At 44.6% G+C, this 25,325-nt stretch overlaps 1 protein-coding gene across 4 annotated transcripts in view; it reads right to left on the bottom strand.

Annotated features, from left to right (window-relative positions):
* Positions 1–25,325, bottom strand: part of LOC118514336 (semaphorin-2A-like) — a 270,841-nt gene that overhangs the window by 198,549 nt on the left and 46,967 nt on the right. For 3 of the 4 annotated variants that reach the window (XM_036061145.1, XM_036061146.1, XM_036061147.1), the window contains exon 2: positions 21,252–22,029. The exons of the other annotated variant lie outside the window; for it this stretch is intronic. In XM_036061145.1, the coding sequence (XP_035917038.1) occupies positions 21,252–21,489 (238 nt within the window). In that variant the 5' untranslated portion in view covers positions 21,490–22,029. The remainder of the gene's footprint in view (positions 1–21,251; positions 22,030–25,325) is intronic. 4 annotated transcript variants of the gene reach the window in all.

The raw sequence follows: 25,325 nt of genomic DNA, 5'->3' as shown, positions 1-25,325 counted from the left end.
GTGTGTCTCGGCTGGGGAAAATTGCACAATTTACACCAATTATCGCTAATTATTTTAATTAAATTAAATGCTTCCTCTCTCGCTTTCCTTTTGCTCCGTCCGGGGGTGATAAGGCGGCGTAAAAGAAGTCACCCACCTCTCGCCCATGTTTGTGCGCTACCGTCACTTGAGTTTGTTATTGTCGCGCGGCTAGTTTCTTTGCGGCGTGGCAATCGGAACGTACGGGTGGTGCGCAGGTGAGCCAAAAGGTTAAATCCTGCGATTTTTCCTACAGCCCAAACACGGTGGCGCACGTGCGGGCGTGGTTTGGGGGAGAGCGAGCATAAACTCGCACCCGCAAGGTGTGAACGGAAGCGAAAGCGAAACCCAACAAAAGAAACGGTGCTCTTTTCATGCACCGAAGGACATTTGGCCACCAGGATGCTCTGCCGTGCTTTACGCTAACGCTTTACGACAAAGCTGGCTGAGCTGCAGCGAAAGGCGGCAAATCATTAGCGCGCGAGGGACGCGCGAATGCGGAATGTCACTTTTATAATCTAATTTGGAGCTGAAATGGACGACTTCCATGGTTGGAGAAAAAACCTTTGGACTGGACTGATGAAGGCAATGGCGATGGCTGCTGTTAATGATACAAATTGCTTTTGCTATGATTATTATCCGAATGTTTTAATGGATTTGTGTGCGGGAAAAGAGAAATATTTCTGTTTTCGATCTCCACAGCACTAGAGGGACATCGGGTCCTGATATCAGGACCGATCAGGATTCTTCTAGATCTGAATGGGATGTGATCCCTGGAACTGCCTTTTGAAGATCACCTCAGCCACCGGATCGGAAGCAAAGGTGTTGTTTGATGCAGAGCCGGTCACTCCATATGCCAAGTACCTCCATGTTGCAAAAACAATTAGCGACTTTAAAGTTACAAACTATCTTTGTAACCAAAACATTGTTTTAATATGGATTGTAATTAACAATCAATTAACGTAAATGTAACAGGAACACTCTCACTTCGTCGTTGTATCATATGCACGATATACAACAATAAACGATGTAAAATTCATATACGCATGCACTTTCCCTTGCAAGGTGAAAGTCAACCCCGTCGATCTATCGCTGGATGCTCGTACTATCATCCACTTGCGACCACTTCCACAGTTTTAAGTAATACCACCTTCATGCATCTCTTAAATAGAGATGTTCCACAGGACAAACTTTTCACTCGATTGTACGATTTTTACTCATAAAAAAGTTCTTCGGTTTTATATACCCTAACGTCCCTAACCCTGTGTGTCTCATTCGAATCACCATTTGCTGAAAGGCTTTATTAAACTCTTCCCCAACGCGAAATGTAATAGGAAAAGTTTCGCTTGTCATGAAGCCATGTGGATTTAGTTTCGCTACCGCCCGTTTTTTTCTGTTGCTTTTTTGTGTATTTTGTTTTGCTAGCCATTAATTCTATGCTCAGGTTGTATGCTTTATCGCAGGTTCTATGGTTGCGTGATGTTGATGGGAACGTTGTTAGAACGGAATCGATTAAATAGAAAGGAGCTGTTAATTGCGATATCGTTGATGAGTTGGTAGTGATGGTGACGATGAAAGCTAGGCCGTTGCAGGTTAAGATATGTTGTACGGTCTACTTACTGACTCTAAACATAATCAACTAAGGCCAAAGTATGTGTGAACGAACCTGAAAAGAAAGAGAATTAAATTGATTAAAACACTTTGTACTCAAATATGTAAATTTAAGATAAAATCTAGATCAATAGAACAGTTGAGTTTTAAAGCACTCCTGTAACTACAATATCGTACCCATAAATCCCAACAGACGTTCCCAGCAGCGAACTATTCGCGAAGAATTATTTTAATTGCAGTAAAATTAATTTCTATCTCAGCCGGCGAACACTCCACCGCAGCACAACAAAACGCAACATTAAATTACGCGCGCCTAGCTAGCAAGAGCTGACGCCCACGGCGAATAAGAACGATCCCCGTGCGAACGCGAAAAACCCCGGTACCGTTCCTAAATTGGATGCAAATTAGAGCAAAACCCTGTACGAACGGCGGAGGCGTAGACCCGTTTGCTTCTGCGACCGAGAGGATCGTTCTTTCTTACTTTTCCGCACAAAAAAGGAATCAAATCAAACGACCAAACGGTTGCACAGTTGCGTCCCTGGGTGAACACACGAACGAACGATAATCAGTATCACAAGCACACACACACACACACACCTACAGACACGCTCCAAACCAATCGAACAAATTATCCCAAAATGCGAAATGAGACCCCTTTTTCATTGCCCCACACAGAATCGCGGGGGTCCTCGCTTTCGAGTCTTGCAAACGCAAACTGTTGATTTGCTGCGTCCAATATTGGCGAATCGCAACCGTTTCGCCGAACCGGTCCAACTTCCAGCATGGTTGGCCAGAGCAGAAGCGAAGAAGAGGCTGACGCTGGACACATGCAGCAGCAGCAGCAGCAGCTATAGCTTGTTTGGTTGGAAATTAATTTTCAATTCGCAATCGTGCCCGGTACACGCGTCTGGCACCAGAAGTTGCCAGCCACCGCCATCACACACTTACCACACGGCGCGCGGATGTGCGCACCATCAGCCAGCACGGGCGTGGAAACATAAGTTTCAATTAGTGCCGAAACCGGAAATCGATCGAAACAATCAACACCGCCGCACCGCGGAGGTATGGTAGGATTCGGCGGAAAATGTTGAGAGAAAACTCACTCATCGGACGCATCGGTACTGTGTGGGCTGTGTGTCAGTGGTTTTTGATAGGATAATGTTTTGGCCTAAGAAGTAGCTTCCACAGCAGTTCACGTTCGGGTTGTTTGAATGGGAGGATGCTTTTGATCAAATTGATTTTAAATCAAGCGTGGCCAACGATGCACACTGTTGCAGGAATGCAATCGGATGCTGATGATTGCATTGTGGAAATGAAATTAGTGCAAAATAAGTATAATTAATTAGGCAACGTTTAGAAGAAATTCTGGCAATAGGCAAAAATATATTTTGTTTTAATTAAACAAAACTTTTATACACGTCTCACAAGAAGCATCTTACATCGGAAGTCTACAGAGCATTCTTCTTCTTCTTTGGCACTACAACCTCGAGAGGTCTCGGCCTGCCATTTCTGGCTTTCTGTGACTTGATTTTACCCGTAGAAAATAAGTCAGCCTTACGTACGGGGAGGCGGTCTGAATGGAATGGGTGTACAGTCTACAGAGCATAGTCCAAATATATTTAACAAATTTATACGATGTAGTGATGGGAAAAATGAATCCCAATGGGGATTCGAATCAGTCACTCTTATCTAATCCATATCAAATACCGATAAAAACCCAGTAAAATCATAAACACACACCACTCGAATCCCAATCGAGTTTTAGTCAAATCCTAATCGAATACCAATGAAATCCCAATGAAACCCTTACCGAATCTCAATCGAATCCCAATCTAATCCCAATCGAATCCCAATCGAATCCCAATCGAATCCCAATCGAATCCCAATCGTATTCCAATCGAATCCCAATCAGATCCCTATCGGATTCGGATCCTTATTAAATTCGAGTCGGATTCAGCTCTCTATCGAATTAGAATCGGATTCGAATTAACACAATTAGGATTTAAACCGATTCAAATCCGAATTAAAGGATTTAAACCGATTCTCTCATCACTAAACTTCCACTAAACAAATTATTCGATGAAGTAATTAATTATAGAACATTTTAAAACTCTTCAAGTCACACTTAAACTCTTAAACTCCGCTACTTTTAAGCTGTCTTCCACCTATCTAAAGCCTCACAAATAATATCCCACACCCAAATCAAACCACCGGTAGGAAGGTCCAGGAAAAGAAAATCAAACAAGAGCTAAGAAAACCCTTTTTGCGCCACGCACAGAGCTTGATGTGCAAGAGAATTAAAAATAAATATCCCATCGACCAAAACCGTCATTATATGCTAATTATGTCTAAATGCCGCACCATAGCGGGCGGCCACTTATCTACCTTGCTTGTCCTAAGGTGCCCACATTTCCGTCGTGGGTGTTTTGTTGCGTTCTGAAACAATTATCTAAGCAAAAAAAAACTTGTCTTTTTTATGAAAAAAATCCAAAACAACCCATTCGAAGGCCATTTTAAATATGCTGTAACAGCACAAAAAAAACACACGGAATACACCACCTTCTACACTCTTTGAGCGAATGTCCGGGGCATTATTTCTGACATGAGGGACCTCCACTCTAACCCACGACGACGTTAATGTGGGCGTTGAAGTTAGGGGTTTTTTGTTCAACGTTTCTTATCTGAACCGTTGCACTATGTCGTTACGTTTTTAGCTATTCATAATTAGTTTGTTCAACGACAACAACAACAAAAAAGTGGAAGAAAAAAAAGGGCTGCACTCAACTCCCTTGGTTCGATTCGATGATCGAACTGCTAGTCAGTCGCATAGTCTTCATACATCAGGTGAAACATGAAAAATGAAGCCAGTCACGTGATGGTGAATAAAATATAATCAATTTTAGTACCATTTGCCTCCATTCGTAAGAGAGGGATCTATTTATTTGATAGTATACCGTACCGAGGATGGGGTCAAAGTGTGGCTCAGAGTAGTAGCGGTGGTGATAGTAGGACATAGAAAATCGATACTATTCGATACTCGGCTTTGAACGATTCGACGCCACCCAACCCAATCCCGAAAGGTGACTGTAAAAAGTGGACATAAATTAAGCATCGGCGGTTGGCCTCATTCGCAGTTCACTAGCTAGTGCTAGTGAAGACATTTGACCTGTGACAAGTGGTGAAGGAGGCAGGAACGAACACCAGGACTTAACGATGACTAATTTTGGAAAGTGCCTTCCAAATGTGAGGACTGTAGTCTCGTGTTTGCATGGTCACGAATTTCTTAGCAGTGGAAGATCAACCCACAACCGGGGAGAGTTGCGTGAGTCACGCACGAGCCCGACTACTTCTACACTTTACTGGTCCCTTTAAGTAAGGCCGAGTTCTTTGTGTCCAGTGTTCAATCGTTCAGATCGAACGCATTTGTTGATCCCTCATTTTGGCTTTAAACTGACATCAAACAGCCGTACCAGCACGCTGCGTCACTCATCGACGCTTCACTCGCCTGTCGGTGCATTCCATCAAACAGAACAGAGTATAACATGTCGCCCAATTAACTTTCAATTAATCTGCTCATGCAAAGCCGTCATCCGCAGACACCGCGCGTTGACGTGATATGAGTACTCGACCCCCCGGTTCATCCACTGAACGCGGGGGTACTGTTGTAAGTAATTCCGCGTACTGTCAATGGCTGCCACCAGACAGACTACTACAGATAAGTGAACTCACTTCACTGTTTGTAGCATTGAAAAATGTCTTCCTGTCAACGGGTGCGCTGTACCAACGCCAGTTACGCTTGATCACCAACAAAGACCCCATGCAACTATCATCATCATCATCATTATATCAACATGATCCTTGCCGGGAAGCAATTGCAGGCTGCTCGCAGCCGCCGGAATGCATAAATCAATCAAAATTAATTGGCACATCAGTGCAATTGATGCGCGTTCTGTTTCTCTATTTCTCTCGCAATTCGCGCCCGTCGGATCGGGCTGATGCACTCCTGAAGGCACCTCAGTTTGCTGCTGTCGTTGCGCTGCACCATTATCATCCCGGGGGCGATTCGGTTCACGAGAGGTGCATTTGTTACCGCACACGCGAGACTGACGACTTCACTGGATCCTGGTCTGACTCTTACTCTCTCCCTCACCGATTGACTGCTGATTTGCAGTGTGTTCGAAGTTGGGTTTCCCGGGATTGGGTCAACCGTTCCATCAGCTAACCACAAACTTTAATGCCAGCCCAAACCATTTAGACCAGAGACACGTCACAATCGGAAATAGAATTGACGGTATAGAAACGCGAACGCTAGAACACGGCCATTAATCGCTGGCTCTCTGCACCTCAGCAATCGTTCACAGGGACACCACCATTGAATGTCCAGCTTAAAGATGGCTTTCGTTTAAACAATAAATACTCTCCCGATGGAACGACATGTTCCGCCCGTGGTGAGGAAAAACTCTTCCAGCAAAAAAAAGGATAACCTAGGGACAATACATATCCCGCACACAGTGGGTCATCGATTTTGTGCCCTTCCGTGAAACGGCTTCCTCGTAACAATAATTCCTGTCTCCGTAGAACAAAAGGCAACCAATGACGTTCCCCTGCCAAAGAAGACGACTTCCTATCACAGAAACAAAACAAAACTGACTCCACTGACCGAATGTCCCTGTCAATGTCCTTGCAGCACACCACATCGACTAGTACGTAGTTGACCATCGTCGTTGTCAACGGGCTGAACTCTTTTTCTCGGGATCCACAATGTGCGCCATCGGCGAGACGAGTGTGGGTCATGTCCATAAACTGTGCCTACTCCACAAGTTCCACGCCAATGAACCGCGCGCAATGGTGGAAAGTCAGCGCAAGACAACACAACAGGCATGTCCTTTTATGTGCACACGGAAAGCAAGGCGAGAGAGAGAGAGAGAGAGAGAGAGAGAGAGAGAGAGAGCAAAAAAGAAAAGCACATCAATTGCTGCTCCGTTTAAGGATTACGACTAGGCGGTCTCGGGAGTTTTTGCTGTCGCGTTTTTTTTTTCAGCCGACCACCCAAGAGTGGTCCCGTCCGAGCAAAAGTGCAACGATTCTAAACGACTGTGACCGAGGTCATCGGTGCGCGCCCGGGAAAGTTGGACGCTTTGAAGGTTTTTCCGTGTTTCTGGTTTGGAAAAGGTTCGTTCCGTAAATGGAGCGACTAATGGAAATCGATAATATTTGTTGAGATACTATTTGTAGGCCATTTATTTATCTGGTCTAAATAGCACAAAGTGAGGTTAAAATGGGAATTGAAAGTCGATTGATTATTTTAATTTATTCCTCTTTAGTTGTTGAGGCCAGAGTTACTATAATCAGCTATCTTAAATTGATTTTTTTATTTATCCTTACTGTTGAAGTAACTTAAATTCATTTAAATTTATTTTAAAATTGAATACTGTCGCTTTGTAAGACTTTAGGCACAAAATTTTGAATAAAATACAAAAAAGCCGTAGCTCACTCGAGCCTATTTTAAGCAATTTCAATCACAAGTCCTTGTTATCATATTTCTATCTATTCATATTCACCATAAACACTTTAGCAAGCTCCATTTTCAATATTGATCCTCTCAATACCAGGTGCAATCATCTGAAAATCAATTTAAACGAAAAGCAGTTAGCAAATTTCGCTGAATCCATGTACATGTAAAGCAATTCCGATCGTCTGACGTGACATGCCGTCTCGTAAACGACCGATAACGAACGTAATTGCATTTAAACTCACAACAGTTGCAACAAAAAAGGAGCAACTGAGAAGGGTCCTACATGTAGCAAGTTCATACCAAGAACAAGGAACATGGAGGAGTTGCTATTACAAAACAGAAAGACCATATGAAGTCATTAGCAAAGCAGAGTTCCACGTAATATCTTAATCATTAAAATATATTTGCAAACGAAGGATATATTATCCATCTTACACGCTCGTAACAAGCAATCGTATGTACAGTGATAAGGAGCCCTCCAAATGACCTAAGCTTACCACTACTTAGCTGCCGAGTTTGAGCAAAAATGCTTATGCTGCTCCTGATGCCCCGCAAAGTATTTCACACTTTCACCAGGATAATCCACCAGAAGAGGGGGGGAGGTTTTTACATATAATTTACTATCACGCTGTAGGGGGCTGCCTCACAAGAGGGTCGTCCGAGACGCCTCTTGAAACGCTTCCGTCACACGCCCAAACGGCAAACAAAGGCGCAAGGCGGAGCATAGTGAGCATAAAAACCGTACACACATTTACCCGAAAGCGACTGACACAGCACGATTGGCAAATCGTATGCACAACAACAACCCCGACAGTTCACGATGGACACGTGTCATCGTGTCTGCGAAGGGAAGGTTTTGCAACAGCTTTTTCGTATGCAAATCCGGCCATTGTGATGCGTTGACCGGGCTGGCTGGTTGGTTGAGCTGCCTCTGCCCCTGTGTCAAGTGTGTTACATCGCGACAGGGCAACGGGGCTGTATGCTTCTACTTAATATTAGACGTGCGCAAAATGTAACCCATCGCCATCTTCGAACGCGCGCGCACACACACACACAAACTTTTACGCCGAGAGATACAATAATAGCACGCGTAAAAGGCGTGAAAAATCTGCGTGTTTTTGTTCACCCGGGGAAAGAAGGACACAAAATTAAATGATGTAAAATCGCGACATAAATGTCTGGGAAGGGGGGTTGTTGGATGGGATAGCACGGGAGGGGGTTGTTCATTGTTTCCAAGGAAAAAGAAACACCATCATGCATTCACTGCTCGAGAGCACTTTACTTTGGGTTTGAACCCTAATCCTTCCTGCCTGCCTGACTGCCTGCAATACACACACATTGGCGGCCATTAAACCGCGACGCAGTCGGCCATCTATCAACGCACCACCCTGTCGTCCCAGGAGCATGGGAGAGAGAGAGAGAGAGCGAGAGAACGACAGTCAGGAGGTTTTCCTTTTCTTTTGTAAAAATGTTGAGCTTGCTTACATTTAACAAGAACACGGCATTAAAACGATGAAGAAGAGAGAAACACACACCACGGACAAGAATCCTTAAAAGCGCGCTTCCATTCCAGCCGGAATCCTAATAGGCGAAACGCACACACCAACATACCGTCGGTGTACACATATTTTGCAGACCTTTTACACCATCATCATCGTCACTCTGCTTAGCAAGAGTATTATGGTTGTCACACAAGGACGCAATCCCCTCACACGCACACACAAGCGAAAAACTGCATGAAAACAATGCACCACCACCTCACACTCGAGAGCCATTCCTCCTGCCCGAAACCTTCCTACCTTGCTCGGGTCGAGTGCATCACCGACGACGTCCCTGGCAGTTCACTCCATCTGCCAATGAAAATTAAAAATTGCACCGTCTCACCAAAATTACAAGCGACCGGGAGGCGGCGCGTGTGCATCATACTACACATGTGGGGATGTTCACACACACACACACACACATCCATTCATCCAGCTACACGCGGAGACCCGTGCACCAGAGTTGCAAGTGCAGCACAGTTTCCCTTTCATTTGAAGGATTTTCGTGTGCAAGAGAAAACAGAAATCCTGCTCGTGGAGTCTTGGTTCGCTGGTTTCTTCTTTCCTTCGTTCTTCGCTCTTCGTTCTGTACTCTTCTGCCTGTCCCCGGGTATAGTTGAAGCAGCACACAATTAAAAAAACCCCGAATGAATGTGCGGGAGCGCACTGGGAGTCTGCCCGACAACACACCGGAGGACTCCGCATGCAGCATTCTTCAAGTGTTTCTCGACGCCATCGATATCCTTCCTGCGCCTCATTGATGGCGGGCTATGTGCGTGGTTTTCACTTCCTTTTCCCTCCAAGGGGGTTTGCTTTTCTTTACGACACACACACACACACATACACACCTATGGATTGGGGACCATGCCTTCTTCATTACCGCCAATGATGCACTCTATTGGTGCAGGCCGCGTGTGTGCATGAAGATGCATAAAGAGCTCTGCAAGGTTTTGTGTGCGTGTGTTTGTGTTCCTGCCATGCGTTTTTGCTTCGGCCGAGTGTGCAGCAGAAGAAGAAAAAAAAACCCCGATTGCTGATGGGGCGTGTTTGCCCAAAGTAAACGATTTTTTCATGCATTTTTTGTTATTTCATACCACGTTGGTGAAGACTTACGCTTTTAGCCAAGAGCATAGTCCCAGCTAGCTATATTCTAAATGGGTGAGATTTTTTGGTTTTATTTTCTAGCTACCACCGACAAACTGAAGTACTGCCGCACACACACATACACAGACATATTTGGATACTTTCGGCCGGGAGCATTATGGCCGACAAAAATGGTTTCAAGTTCATGAGCCGGTAGTAGAAACCGCTTAAACAATGCTCATCAGCAGCCAGTCTGTTTAGGTTGTATGGGAAGAAGCCAAATTGTCTCCAAATAATATCTTTAGTTTAGTAGAGATATTCATTTTATCTGACTTCTTTTATAATTCTTTTTTCATCAAACAAATCAATTAGTTCAAACCTTATTTGAAAGTTTGACTAACTTGAAAAAATAGATAGCAACTTGGCCTCAAAAACAGCTACTTACTTGCAGCCTAAACTTCGAAACCAAACCGAACTGAAGAAGCGATTAATTTCACCTCCCCAACCTGAACACAATCCGTTACAGCGCACTATCTTCTAACGGCACAGAAAAAATAGGCCGGAACTACACCGCAACTATCTGGAGCATACGAGCAAGGTCCAGATTTAAATTTACTGAGCGGTTAGCAATCACTTCAACATCTAACCGTGTACGGCAATTTCTACCAGGTTCAAAGCAAACGCTTGCATCGTTAGGATTGCGCTCCCTTTTTCGGCCAGAAACAAGACACTAATTAATACGTTTGCCATTTGACGGTCATAGCGCGCTATACTTCGCGGGAAGTACCTTTTGGGACGTACCAGGTCTTTCGTGCAACGCCGGCACGGCAGGTGGTGATGAACTTGGCAGACATGTTAGGCATGCAGGGCAGCGTACGTTCACAGGAACGTACACCAAAGAGTTGCCCGTGCTATTCTCGGACTACGTTTTGGACCTACAAATCTTCTTCCGCTGCGGACGAGCACTGTGAGATGGTGAGCTGCTGACGTGAGCTAACTCTGACAGCTCCACCAATTTCGGCTTGGCAATGCTTAATCTTCTCCACTTAGGTGTGCTGTGGTTTCGCATCCCACCTTGGGTTGGGTAGCTCGTCTAGTGCCTTCCCATGTTCTTAGGCCGCCCCGCCTGTTTGGTGGCATCAGTCTGGCGTGACGCGTCTCGAGCCCAAAAATTCTACGAACAAAATTACGAAAACACTAAATTAAGACGTGGAAGGCACGGCTGCTGCCCGTCAAAAAGTTAGCCAACCATATCCATTCCTGATGGCTTCATTACGACTGCATTCATGAGTTAGATGGGGTGGTTTGGCCGCTCTGTGGTTGTTCTACGGCGGCAAATGTCAGCCAGGTCACGAGACGAGTCGTGCGCTCTTGCCATGGGAACATCAAAACATGAAAGGCCCCGGAAAGGTAAGACGCATAAAAAAGCACAAATCTAAGAACACGACCAACAGCGAACCGCAGAACGTTTGTGTGTTTGGGACCCAAAAATCGCGTCCGCTGGCGTCGGAACGCTTGTCTCAAGTCGACACAAATTATGGGCCAAGACATTCAACAGCCAATCAAACGGAAAGCGGATAACGCGGCAAGAGATACGGCGCAAAGAGAGACCCCAAAAAGTATGATTGAGGACTCTCGCATCGGTTGACAGGTGTAAGCGAGCTCGGTGTTTGGCATCTAACTTCTTGTTTTGATGTTCATTCTCTTCAACCATTGGCTGTGGTTCTTGGGAATATTCGTCAATATTTGGGCACATTTGATATGAGTGCTTTAAACATAATACACAGTTAGAGATCGCCTGGCTCTCAAAATGGCTGAAAGACTCCATGATTAACCAAGCAATAAAAAAAACCCACAAACTCATCGTACTGGAATCAAACAATGACTTCCTTTATTATACATACAGCTCGCTAGCATAAAATTGCAGACTGTTAAGGTCGGCAAATATTTATCCAGCCGCGTGTGTCGTTCACCGACGGGAAAACTGTAGCTCATAAAATCGCTTGGTAGAATTTCTTGTGCAGAATTATTCCCTTTTCCACCAAGTCTTTGACTCTCAATTTCAACGGTAGAAGCATTTAACCGTTCCAAAGGAAATAAAACGACAAGTAGCGCATTACAACAGTTGCGGTGAGTTCTTCGAGTTTTGCTGATCTTCTCGCGTGCTTTCGACGACCTTTTTGCTCCGAACACAGCATCCTTCCCTATCCCTAGGGGACTTTACTCGAACGGAAAAATAAACAATCTAGCGCGAGTGCGAACGATGCACATGAATTGATTCGTGTTCCGTCAGTTGGAAAGCATGCACCGACACACCGAAATATTGCAATTTCGCGCCGAAAAAAAGCTCCATTTTGATAGTTATAAAAAGAACTGGCAGCGCCGGATAGAGTGAGAGAGAGAGAGATGGGTAATCCTGCTGATATAACCATTTTCGTCCTATAACGCCTACTCCGTTCAAGTGCGTAAGCCCCAAGCAGGAACAACAACAAAAAAAAGCTGGCATCAAACCAGGCTCGAGGCAAAGCGCAAACAGCATACCTTTCGTGCGTGCCGTCAAGCAGTATTTGTGGCTGGGCTGGAATAATTTTCCCGTCGGGTTTTGCGTACCGTAGAGTACCTTAAATCTCTTGTGGCGCTATTTTTACTTCAACGCCTCGTGTCGCGTGTGTCTTGCGCTGTTATTATGCCGGTTGTGGTAGCCCGCCTTTTGCACGGAGCAGGCACACGTATCAGCAGCAGCTAGCCAAGGAAAAAGCATACGACTACAGCGGAAAAAAAACCGCACCGAAAGGTACAAGCAATATTTATGTCTAAATTTACATTTATTTTAATAAAATCATTTCTTGTTATTAAAATTTATTGGCATCGCATGAACGGTGGAAACGAACCAAGCCAACCAACAACATAAACCCCCCAAAATGCCGACGGCTCGTCGTTTAAAAGCGTGAAGCGAGAAACACACTGGAAGCATGCGTCTCTGTTGGAAGACGAAGAACCACTTTTCTTTTTTTCGAGTGTAGTGTGAAGGAAAATCTTACTACTACTTTCGTGTGGCTGCGTGGCGTTTTTTCTTCTACGTGTTTTTTGCAGCATGCCGACGGTACTGCGAACATACCGACCGACTGAGGCGAACTTTCACCAGGGGTTAATAAATTTCCATTTACCTGCTATAGGGCACACTCTCGTCCAGCTGGGGGTTTTCTTCACTCTCGTTCCGTCTCTTGAAAGGAAATCTCGAAAGCATGCTTTTACTACAACTACGTGTAGTATGCTTTTCTTTTTATTCTTTTGCGAATTTTATGTAAGAAGTTGCCTGCCTGCGATACTGATTGTTGTATATGATTGCCGAGCCGTACAAAACGCGTACAACGACAGCCGAAAATCTTAAACATGTCAACATGATTATAGAGGAATATTTTATTGATGCTGGCTTGTCACGGTTTTCACGGCTGTGGTGGGATTATAATTATTATTAACAGCTTAAGAGAGCTGATAAGGGTTCATCAAGATTTTATCTAATATTATCGATCTATTTTTGTAATTTTATATTTGCTTTAGTAAATAAAGTAATCTGACAAGAAACAAAATATTTCACCACTCTGAGTCACAACAAAATCTTGAGGCACTCTAGACCTCAGAGCTCAAGAAGAACTCTGTCTTGATGATATGACCATTACAAATTAATACACCACACATATCTATGTGTATTTGTTCGAGGGCACAGAATGTTGCTCTATTTTGATGATCATTTTGTCGCCACATCATCAACAAACCTTCAAAGCCGTGTCCAAAAATTCAAAAGCTTTTAGCTTAGGTATAAACATTCAGAAACGTAGAAAACAGGTAGATAAAACCATACCCAAGAGAAGAAATACAAAAATCTTCACAAGCGCGACCCTTCCGAAATCTTGACGCACTTTCGGGCACGAGGTTTTTCTCCCTCACAGAAGAGAAATAAAGTAATCAAATCAAAATGGTAATTTCGCGCGCACGCTTTACCTCTCGTAATGGGTTCTGCCAATTTCTCAATCCTTAGCCTAACGTGTCCTTACCCTAGCACACACACCCAGCACAACAGGCTCTATACTCGCGCGGAAGGTGTCAAAAGTATGGCAACACGACCGAGGACAAAGTCACACCGTCTTCGTGTTTCTATCGGCCTCCAGGATTTCTTTCCTTTGGTTCGTCGTCTCTGAAACTCCCATAGGACTCTCGTCGTACGGGCACGAAAAGGCAGGCGAAAAGACGCAACAAAAAAACTGCTTACGACCGAAAGATGAAATCACATAAAACATAAATCCGTCTTAATATGATTTTACCTCTTTTTTGGTTCGTCTCTCTTTCTCTCTCTCTCTTTCGCACACTGCTACTCCCTTGCCACGTGAGGAGATTTCCAAGACGTCCTCCCGCATTTTGTGCTGCAAGGCGAGGACCACAGTTCTCGTTTTCGCACTTTTATTTCATGTCACACGCATATCATAAAGGGATCACTTCTCTGCTCCACCGACCTTCGCACAGTATCAGGATCAGTGGACCAGTTGGTACGTGAAGGCGTCCTACCATCGTGAAGCTAACAGCCAACACCAGGAACCAGACGGAAGTCTCCTTCATTAGAGTTGACGAAAGTTGGTGTAAATTTATGAGTGATTGTGTGTCCTAGGTGTGTGTGTGTGTGTGCTAAGCCGTTCCTGAATACCGTTGCAACCTCCAACACCCTTCCCACCACCCTTCGTGGGCCTTCCTTTTAGTGGGATTACATTTTGCTCCACAAATCGACCAAACTGTGACGGAGTCGCGTACCAAGATCAGCAGCGAACGTTCGCGTGCTTTTACGCCGTCGTTTCGATGGCGTCGTGGGCTGGAGAAAAGGAAAATGTTCCCCGTACCGGGAGAGCAGAAAACAAATTAAAGGGAAGCAAAGGCCGGCGCGCTAGCCATCCATCTCCGTACGCCGAACGAACTACAAAACAGGGAGCCGATTTCATCACCCGATAACAACAACACCACCAGTAGCGGGGGGTGTGTATGAGAAACGACCGTAGTTTAAACACAAAATCGTGCCAACATTATATCCCGATTACCACCCCCACAAACCAACCCTCCCCCTTCTCTTTAGTTGAGTTCCGGAAGAAAAAAAACAAAACCGGGGGAATAATATCCTTTTCCCCGGTGGTGGGTATCCTTCGTCGCAAGGCAAGGGTTAATATGTTGGTGTGTGCGCGTGAAATAAATCTGATGTGCGAGCGCGGGTCCAGTTAATCCGATTGTCCTTCCCTTCTTGTGTGTGTGGCGTTTCTATTGCGTTCGTGTGCCCTCAGTTGCTTTAGGTATCCGCGACATCGTTTGTGGAATTTTCATAAGTTTTATTTACCCATTTTCGTTTGTTTTTTTTTCGTTTCCTCCTGCACGCACTAACGCTTCAGATGTGGTGTTTTTTTTTCTCGATGTGTTTTACTTCTTGGTGGTGTGCTGAGCAAAATAAAAAGGGTATTAGCGCTGGAACGACTGGAATGCTGGAGTTAAAGCAGGCAGGAACACCCCAACGCACGCACACGAAGCGGAGGGAACCGTTGGCGCTTTGGCACTGTTTTTGTGTCAAGTTAATTAATTTAAATCCCGTTCTACGCACTACGGATGGCTTTCTTATCGGATCCTATGGGGGTGTATCGTGCCATGTTGGGGATGCATGTAGACAGAAGTTCTAAGGAACTCACGGGAATAAAATGTGTAGAACAATACGAAAATAAATTGTCTTGGGTGTTGAAGTCTGATAGCAAGTTACAAATTTAGTACATTTTCTGATGTCTACTTTTATCAACTCGGTGCTAGTGACAGCTCCACATTCGGTTTTGATCCACGCAGTTAGTGTAGTCAACTTGCGGCGATTCGCGGCTTGATGAAGCTACCGAGCTCGTTCTTGTTTGAATTAAACTAGCTGGAATCATTGAGGCCAGTCTTCACACGGCAGGACCGGGAGATCAAATCCCATCCAGACCGTACGCAGGACTTATTTTCCACCTACGGATAATATCAGGCCACGGAAATCCAAAAACGGCAGACCAAGACCTCTCGAGGTTGTTAGAGCTAGAACACTTAAGAGAATTCCTTCAAACCTAAGCAAAGACATCTCAGAAAAAGCTTGTAGAACCAACTAACGGGGAGAGCCACGGGGCACAAATAGTTGGAATTTCATGATAGTTAGCAACTACGTAACTCTCTCTCTCTCTCTCACTCTCTCTCTCTCTCTCTCTCTGTCTCTCTCTCTCTGGATGTTAATCATCGGTATTCTAAACAAATACTACCCCTTATCGATCGTAAAAGCAATAAAAGGTTGAACTAATATTTATGCTTCATAGCATTGGGCATCTATCGCACGATAGACGACATCGTAAATTAACAAGCAAGAGTTGAAATGTCCCAAGATAAGATCCTTTTTTCGCGTACAAGGGCAACACGCAACATCAACAACGCTGCCTGACACACACATACACACTCACTCACATCATTATCGTTTCCATCGCTTGTGTCATGCAGCGTTACGTACAAAACGTTCTTGCAGCTCGGGCACAAATAAATCATCAACACGATTAATACCAACGTGAGCGCGCGGGTTATGCGTCACCTTCGGAGTACGTCCATCGTGGGGGGAAGGGGGTTTGGAGGAAGGATTTTCAAAACACCAACACCATCATCCGTGGGATAAATTATGATATCGCTCTAATTAAAACGCTGCCGTGACAACAGTGCCCAGCACCTATCGTTGGAAAGCGTCCGTTTGGACGAATGCTCGCTCAATTGGATATTTATAGTTTGGCGCTAATTTATGATGCCGGTTGCGTTTGTTATTTTTTTCTTTTTCCAAACCCACATTTACACCATTTTCTAACGGGACAAAACGAAAGCTAGCCCTTGGATAAAAACTAAAACTAGAGGTTAATTATTTTCTATCCTAAAAACTCGCCATCTGTCATGCCGCACGGTTTCGATTCATTATACTATCGAAACCACATCGACGGGTCTGACAGTCTGCCAGCCTCTGACAGGCACACACACACACAGAAGGCACCAATTTGTACCGACCTTACTTGGGTGCCTTGTACACTCCCACGGAGCATGGAGAGAAAACAGAAAAAACAACCTTTACACGATATTATTTATAGCAAAGCCACACGCAACGATCGTATAGACATCCGTCGCGAACAAATCGGACTGAGCTTCTCTTTAGCTTCCCAGCCAACGCAAAACCATTGCCATCGTCGCAAATACCAATAATCCTCGATGTGACTCAATTGCCCATCGGAAGAACAGCAGCAACAAAAAAATCCACTGTTAAGGCACTCCTCGGGAGGCTTTATGCGTTGTGCGTGAGGTTTATGCCTGGCATGGAGTGCACCCCACCCTCAACACAGATAACGTTAAAGTGTGTCTCGCAAATAGTCTTTTCCTTCTTTACGATACACACAATCGATGTTTAATAGATCGCCTCCTCTACTCACGATTTGGCTTTTTTTTTTCGTTAACTCACAGGGTGCAAAAGAGCGCCGGGATGATGTGTTTTGGGCAATGTCTTACGCGCCGCGCTAGTCTGACATTAAGTCGTGCTAAGCCTGGGACAACTTCATTATCACAATCACAGCACAGTCAGTCGCGCGCCTTTCCAGCAACAAAAACCAACAAAAAGTAGGCAACAATTGAAGAGTCTCTGTTAACGTCGTTGCCTGAGCCTGAGCCCTTAAAGGGCGAACTTTTCGATTTCAATCTTCTAAATGAAATGTCCCAAAAACGTGACTATGCTTCAATAGAATTGCAATCGAAAAGGAAAGATAAAAAAGAGCGAACGACCTTATCGAACGATGTTCAATGCAACAGGAAAATGCACCACCACCACCACCAGCAACAACCTGGTTTCAAACAATTTCCCCAAAAGCCGAAAACTACCAATCCAATATATTTCTACGACACGTGTCCTCGGGCAAAACGGGCCGAGAGGAGTTAGAAAAACGTGGACACACAAAAGGGGACACACAATTCTAGCTGCTCACTGCATAAGGCCGAACAGCGCGAGATGATGCCGACGCCCCTTAATATCCTGTTGTCCCTGCCCGTCTCAGAAGGGAAATAATTTTTGTCAAATAAACTTTCACCCATTCGCAACAGGCTAGGAGGCGCGCGCTGGAGGAAAAATAAAGTTCTAATGACAGAATTTTACGATCGCCGAGGGACGCTTCGGTTCGAAACTATAGGGATAGGCCAGGAATATAATATTTTCTCCTCGGGCAGCAGAAACGTTCCTCCACAGAAAAATTATCACCATTAAACCATTGGCGAACGCTCTCATGCGTCCGGGATAGTTTTTGGTTGGGAACGGTCAAAATCTAAAGCAATATTGCTAATCCTTAACAGGATGTTAAGGCCCCGTTCGATTGAAGCACGATTTGTTCCCATTTCTTTGCTTTGCACCATCCAAAAGGAACGGCGCGCTATCGGGCGGCGTTTGCTTTGTTTGCCAAAAGGACCAACCGTCCAGAGCAAATATGTGCCAGCGTGCGTGGCGCTTTTGCTTGTCCTGTCCTGCCCAGGACTAATCGAATACGGTACACACCGCACACACGCACACAAGCAATCATCATGTGTTGCTTTAGGTTGTGGGAAACCAGGCGCACCATCGGTGGTGTCGAAGGTCGGAAGGAATCGATTCTTTACGCTCCTTCTGCCAGCGACGAGCCGATTACTAGCAACACGAGCGGGAAACGTATTGCAAGATGTGATAACAATTTTCCTCGTTTTATGGTTTATTGTAATAGGAGCAGATGAAAGGGACGACTTTCTCTATTCATCTTCATACTACCATATGTCTCAATCTGAGATCTGAGATAGAGAAACCATGGCATAGCGATTTTTTTCTAATTGATAGCGAATTATACAGATCTAAAATAAATTAAGCGATTCCAGTTCTCAAATTTTTCAAGCATTATTCAAAAATCCGCATCAAACATATATCTTTCCCAACGGCAGATCAGATTTAAGCTGCAATTTTTGCACAACCAGCAGTCAAACACACACCCGCCGCAGTTCAATCGGTAACAGATGGAAAGATTTTAGAAATAAATCCTTTAAAATCGATTGCGAAGCATCCAACCCGTTCCCGGTGCGACTCTAATACAGAGCACTCGCTAGAAGAGTTCATGGTTCGGGCGTCAGAAATCGATTCTAAATTGAAATTTGATTCACTTTTCCTATCGCCCAGACGGATCAAACCAACCTCGGCTGGATACAGATACTACTCTAGAGGCCAAGAAAAAAAAAGAAAGCATCGAGACAAATTTTGCAGCCGTCGACAGAAAACGCATCGCTTTTGCTGGCGTTGTCATAAAATCGACTCGCTTAGTCCTAGTCGGATAAAGGCACACACACACACGTTGATTTCAACCGCAACATAATATTCTGACTTGCACACTTGCTGCTACGGTAGCTGCTGCTCCACATCACCCCGGGGACATCAAATGGTCGTTTAGCTAGTGAGATGAGCCATCCCATCACGCACCAACCGCATCTCACTCGTTCTGGGTATAGAGAGCTTAAAATTTATTCATCGCTGATTGATCATAGGAAGCTATTGCCTCCCACCAGTTTAGTTCTTAATCATGCTAATGTTCATTAGTCGTATCGAACGACTAACAAAGCATCAGGATAGCTTGCCAAAAAAAGGCGCTCCTTCCTGCTGTTAGAAGTAATAAAGATCAAGCTTTTAGTACGAGCAGCGGTGCAAGTATTCTGAGGGCTTTTATGATAAATTATTAATCTACTTCATAATTCCCACAACCAGCGGAACGATTATCATCCTGATACAACTCCAACGCATCCGTAAAAAACAAAGGCACACCACCGTACCTATCCATCTATCCCATCCATCCAATCGATCGTAACGCAGCTCCACAGGGGTTGATAATAGCCGCGCGCGAACCTCTCAAACACCAGTGTACAGATACAGCGCCGCAGTAGTAGTGGTAGTGGTGCCGAGCTTTTTTTACGATCGGTTGTAAATTTTAATTTTACAACCAATCTAAAAAAGTTACGTTTGTCAAAAAACACGAGCTCGCAACGGAGAGGCCATGCATGACTGTTCCCAATTTCGTTCGCACTACACCACAGCAGGACTTTGTGGTCGTGTCCTTGTGCTCGGGGGTACAAGCGCAACAAGCGAGCCGACAGATCGTTCGGGGTTTTTTTTGCGAGGGGGAGTAACGAACATTTTGGGTCAATTTATGATATCACTCAGCTATCGGAGAACCCAAAAGCACTAGCCGAGAGCTGGCAGAAGTAAGCACAATGGTGCTCGAAACAGGAGTCCTGTGGTGCTCGGTGCAAATCGCTAACGGACGGATGCGTGGGTCAAACCAGAGTCAGGAATACTAGTTTGAAGTTGAGCATAATTTATTTTACTAATTTTTTAAAAAATGTTTAGAATTTTTTTGAAAACTATAACTTTGTGCATGCTTTATTTAAAGAGACATGACATGAATCCTGGTCCCAGCACCAGTAAAGATCACTCTTATCACTAGTTTAATCTGTTTTACTGTACAATATGAATTTAAGTAAAGTTGTTATTAAACTCTCTTATCTTAAAAAAAAAGGATTGTCTTTAATATTTTTCATCCTCGACCATCAAATCCAAAAATAAAACACATCCAACAGTTTCCAAACAGCCGCTCCAAGCTTTTATGGGGGTACACCAATTCGTGATGCGAGTGGGTTTTCGTTTTATGACCAACTATTGGCATCTCCCCTGACCACACGCTGGCTGGGGTTGGCTCTGACTTGGGGCCAATTAAAAAAGCAGAATCGTGAAGGAAACAATCATTAGCATCACCCACACAGCACGATCGTCATACGGGCGGGAAGAAGATTTATCATTACTGGTTGGTTGATGCGAAGCAAAATAAACACCGCACAACCGCACAGTTGATTTCAAGAAAAATGGCAATAAAATCGCTCCTCATCAGCCGACGATCGAGACAGTCGTAAAATCACCAGCAACATTAAATATATCCATGGAACGAGAAACTCGAGAAAAACGGCACTTAAATCCACCGCACACTGCACTGTTGTTGATGAGCAATGATTTTGATTAAGAATTTTTTTCGTTTTATTTCAGTAGAACCTCCTCCTGTGAAGAACGGAAAGCATATTTTAATGATCACCGCTTTACGATCGTGATGCAGATGAAGCGAACATCAATTCGATTTGGAGCATAATTTGGTGAGCCGTTCCTGTCCTGCCACTTTATGATGCTGCCAGGTTTGTTTTTAAGTTTGCTCTCCCCCAAATGGTTAATTAAAACACTTTTTAAGGAATAAATATTTTTTGTGTATAATTGAATGAAACAAAAAAAACGCTTCAGTACTTTGATTATCGTCCCCGATAGTGATTGGGGCTTCTCGCCCCAGATCCGTCCGACCGCCAGTGATGCAAACGCTTACCTCTGTGATGTCGTAGATGATGCTGCCCGTTAAAACCGATCCCGCCAACGTTCGACTGTCCGCTGCCACAGCACGGTTGCTCGTAGTAGAAATTCCACGTATTTTCGTAATCACCAGCACCGGGCCGGAGTAGCTGCAGCAGCACGAACGTTACGGCCAGGATCGTACACCGCCATCCATTCCAGCTAGTTCTGCACGTCGTCGTCGTCGTCGTCGGTTGGGCCATCATCTTCTTCATGCAGAAATCTGCACAGCTGCCCCGAGAACGCTACTACCACTGAACGGCACCAACCTAATACAGTATCGGGGTTGGTTGGGGAAATCCACACTGCAGGATCTTCCGAAACCAGAAAACGCCACGGTTTTAATGCGAACCGAACTCATAAACGGCCAGCTACTTTCAATACACAACTTTCCACTCTTATTTGCCTTTTCAATTTATTATTGCACCAAACGACTCACGGCACCACATTAGCAAATACGATCATCACCGACAGCATGCGCTCATGCCGCCGCAAATGATAATCATTACTCGGAGCTATTGCAAATATTGCTTCGGCCAGCAACAATGGCAACCGTAGGTGGCAGCACACAGATCACTACACAAGCAGGGCAAACAAAACTGGCAAACACGAACACAAACGCACACACTTTAACACAACATAAATAAATGATCGCTGTACCAATTGGAGGTGTGATTATGATTATACATTCATTTGCTTTTGCGTCGATCGATACGGGTAAAACTTTGTTGCCTTCGCTAAGGCACACTACCACACTGCCAATGAAAATGGGAGGAAACATTAGCTTAAAGAAAATCACCCATCGGGAATGAGAGAATCGACATGTGCGTGCTGCTGCTGTTGCTGGCCGATACGCACACAGGCCGATATATTCTGATACATAAATTGTTAATTCAGTAATAAGAAGGAGTAATTGGCCGATTGCTTCAAGTGATGTGCAAATAAGACGTATTTGCTAGCAATCATGCCACTCGGTAGGTAAATATAAATTATTTAAGTTTTAAAAAGTTAGATTATTATGAGCCTCAACTCGAAAGGTAATTCTAAAGACTCTTCAAAAAGCATTATGGAGCTCAGAACTTCCGCTCCTAATTGCACAGACAATTGCTGCACACCACATAGAGCCACTACAATTGCCAAGAGGGTCCTGTTGGGAAAGAAGCGAAAAACCGTTCGTTATTGTTAAAAAAGACCCCGTGATTCAAAACTACCTCCCAAGAGTGCTCTAAAATCCGTACATTTTCCTCCAAAAACCGAACCAGAAAGCTCCCCATTATATACCATTATCATTCGACGACTGTCATTCAGGGCACACCCAGCTACACGCCGATCTACTGACACTTGACGGCAGGCGCAGCCCAGGATCGACGATGCTGATGATAACGAGCGTATGACAGGTGATGAGGGATTTATTGCACACCGCCGAGCCCAACACACAATCGACTTCACAGGCAAAAGTCGATCGAACGGCAAACAGGAGCAATGCACCGAAGCTTCTACCATCCCGTTCTGCTGGACCGGATTATTTCATTCTTGTTCTCGATGTTTTGTTAGCAATCATTTCTGTGTTTTTCTTTTTCTTCGTTTTGCGCCATGCGTTGCCTTTCCCTCTCTCTCAACAGTAGTCTCAGTGCGATGCAATCAAATGCAATCATTTCATAAAATATTCCACCTCTTCGTTTTTTCTACCAAACCCGATTGGCACTGCAGCTATTATTTCACGGTACTACTCGTACCTAGTACCAACAGTCGGAGCCCGCTTTGCGATTGATACGAAGGAACAGGGCACTCTCTACCTGTCGAAGCTTTCATCGGCGAACGATCCCGATTTTCTGGGAGTAATGTGTTGAGGAAAATCATCAATATCACCGCCCGGCACAGTGCGCCCCCTAGAGTGGAAAATATTGCCCCGCCACACACAGTGGTTTGACAGTTTCGTAGAACTTTCATTTCAAAGGAACGCAAAGACGGCAGATGCTTATTAGAATTTTACCTGTACTCTGTGTACCGGTGCTGCTCCCGACGCTTTGCGCGATACTAATGAAATGTTCAGCTTCTTATCAGTTCAGCGAGCGAGAGAGAGAGAGAGAGCTCTGAGCGGAAAAAGGGCGGAAATCAGAAGCTTTCACTGAACTGAACGAATCTTTCATCAAGGGTTCAACCGGGATATCGTTACGGCAACCGGCGAAGCGCACCAACAGCCTTACAGGAACAGCAAATGAATGGCAAACGTGATTTGCATTGATCAGATGCAATAATACTACTTTTGAATGCGTTTCAATAAAATTAACTGAAAGGCAGGTGGCATTCATTCTGCTCTGAAACGATTGCTAATAAATAAATATTGCTTTTTGTTAGCTTCTTCTGGGTAAAGTCTATGCAAGGTTCATCCCTCAAGGACTTCAGTTTACTGCAGTGCTGTAACGGCTCACAGTAGACAACATCTATATGGTCCCACCACAAATTGATTACGGATATTACGAAAAGTACTATGAACAAATTGCATTGCATATGAAGTATGGACAAACTTAATAAATCCTGACTAAGTTTAATTGAACTGAAACTTACTTTCAATATTGAAAAACAAACAAAAACACACAACGATTTCACTTCCTTTCCTCTATCTCTATATCACGATAATTAATCAAGTGTCTGGGGTTTGGAATAATCCAACGGACGATGATGAGTCCAACTTGTGCTGGCGAGTTTAATTAAGATAGACACAAATTCTACCGCTCGCCATCCCACGTTTCCGGAATCGCACTGCAAGCAAATACCCAGGCTATGGGTGCAAAAGTAATTTTGAATTAAATTAAATTTCTTCTGCTGCAGTTTTTTATTTTTGCATTACCGGCTGCTAGTTAAGGCACCCTTTTTTGATCTAATTTTAATTAAACTTCACTTACTTTGCGGATGCAAATGCTATCTAGAGGCAAGCGTATCGAAGAGCATTACTTCCTTCAACTTCAAAATTCACCACATTCAACGACTATAATGATTAGCAAGAAGCAAACCTTCGTTGCAGTACATTACGGACCGTTTTGTAACGAGGTTAGCAATTTTGTAACACGTCTTGCGCCTTAAATCGAGTTGAAACAACACACAAGTCAACCTTCACAATGTGCACCGCATGTGCATGTTTAGAAAAGATCAAATTAAAGTCAAATCGGTTCCAATTGCTCTGAACAGCGGCAAGCAGCTGTGCTGCGTTCGATACACCCCACCCCCTCTCCCAATCGATTGTATTTTGCCTACAGACACAGACGAACAGATACGGGGGAGGCTAGCCATGTCACTGCTGCGTTCGTCTATTACCGTGGACCCGGGTGGATAGTTGCTGAACCTCCAAAGTACCAAAGAATCTGTTTCGCGTGTCGGCAGCAGTGCATTCCCGGTGCCTGCGGAGATCTGTGTTGTGTAAGTTCAACAATCACTATCACCACTACCACCACCAAGCAGAAGTTAAGAAGAAGTTCGCACTTGGGACGAAGAAACGGCAGCTATTTCTTAACTAACCCAAGCTCTGAATCGATGCTGATTCAACCGTCTCCGTCGGGTGTTTCTGTTCAAAAGTCTGGCGGTACAGCGGCCCATAGACAGCGGAATGTGTGCGCGACTTGCGGACCGGCGACTACGAGCAAACCGGTTCCCCGTGCCATGGAAATGAAATCGAGAAAGGCATATCGAAGCGAATAAGTATGTTTTCCGTACGGCAACCGAATCTGACACAAGCTGGGCAGGACCAACCAGACCAGGAGAAGGTCGAGTGTATGGGGAGAGCTTGTGAATGTGAGCTCTGTAACGTGGTTGACCGGACCCGGTGAAGCTAACACCGGGAGACTTTGTATCGATTTAATTACGAAATAGTCAACCTGAAACTTGGAAGTGTTCTGCGTCGTTTGCGACAATGTTGTGACCTGTTCCCGTGCCAGACTCCCCAGGGGAATTGATGTCCCCATTGATGTAGCTTCAAGCCCAAACGATCTCTGTGTGTTTGTGTGTGTGTGTGTTTCAAGACCAATTCCGTCTACCAAATTGGGACTGATAGCTG

Source organism: Anopheles stephensi, chromosome 3 (genome assembly GCF_013141755.1).
Source record: "Anopheles stephensi strain Indian chromosome 3, UCI_ANSTEP_V1.0, whole genome shotgun sequence".
NCBI classification, from domain to species: domain Eukaryota; kingdom Metazoa; phylum Arthropoda; class Insecta; order Diptera; family Culicidae; genus Anopheles; species Anopheles stephensi.
Note: the sequence above shows the minus strand (reverse complement) of the source record. Positions and strands in the feature narration are given on the sequence as shown.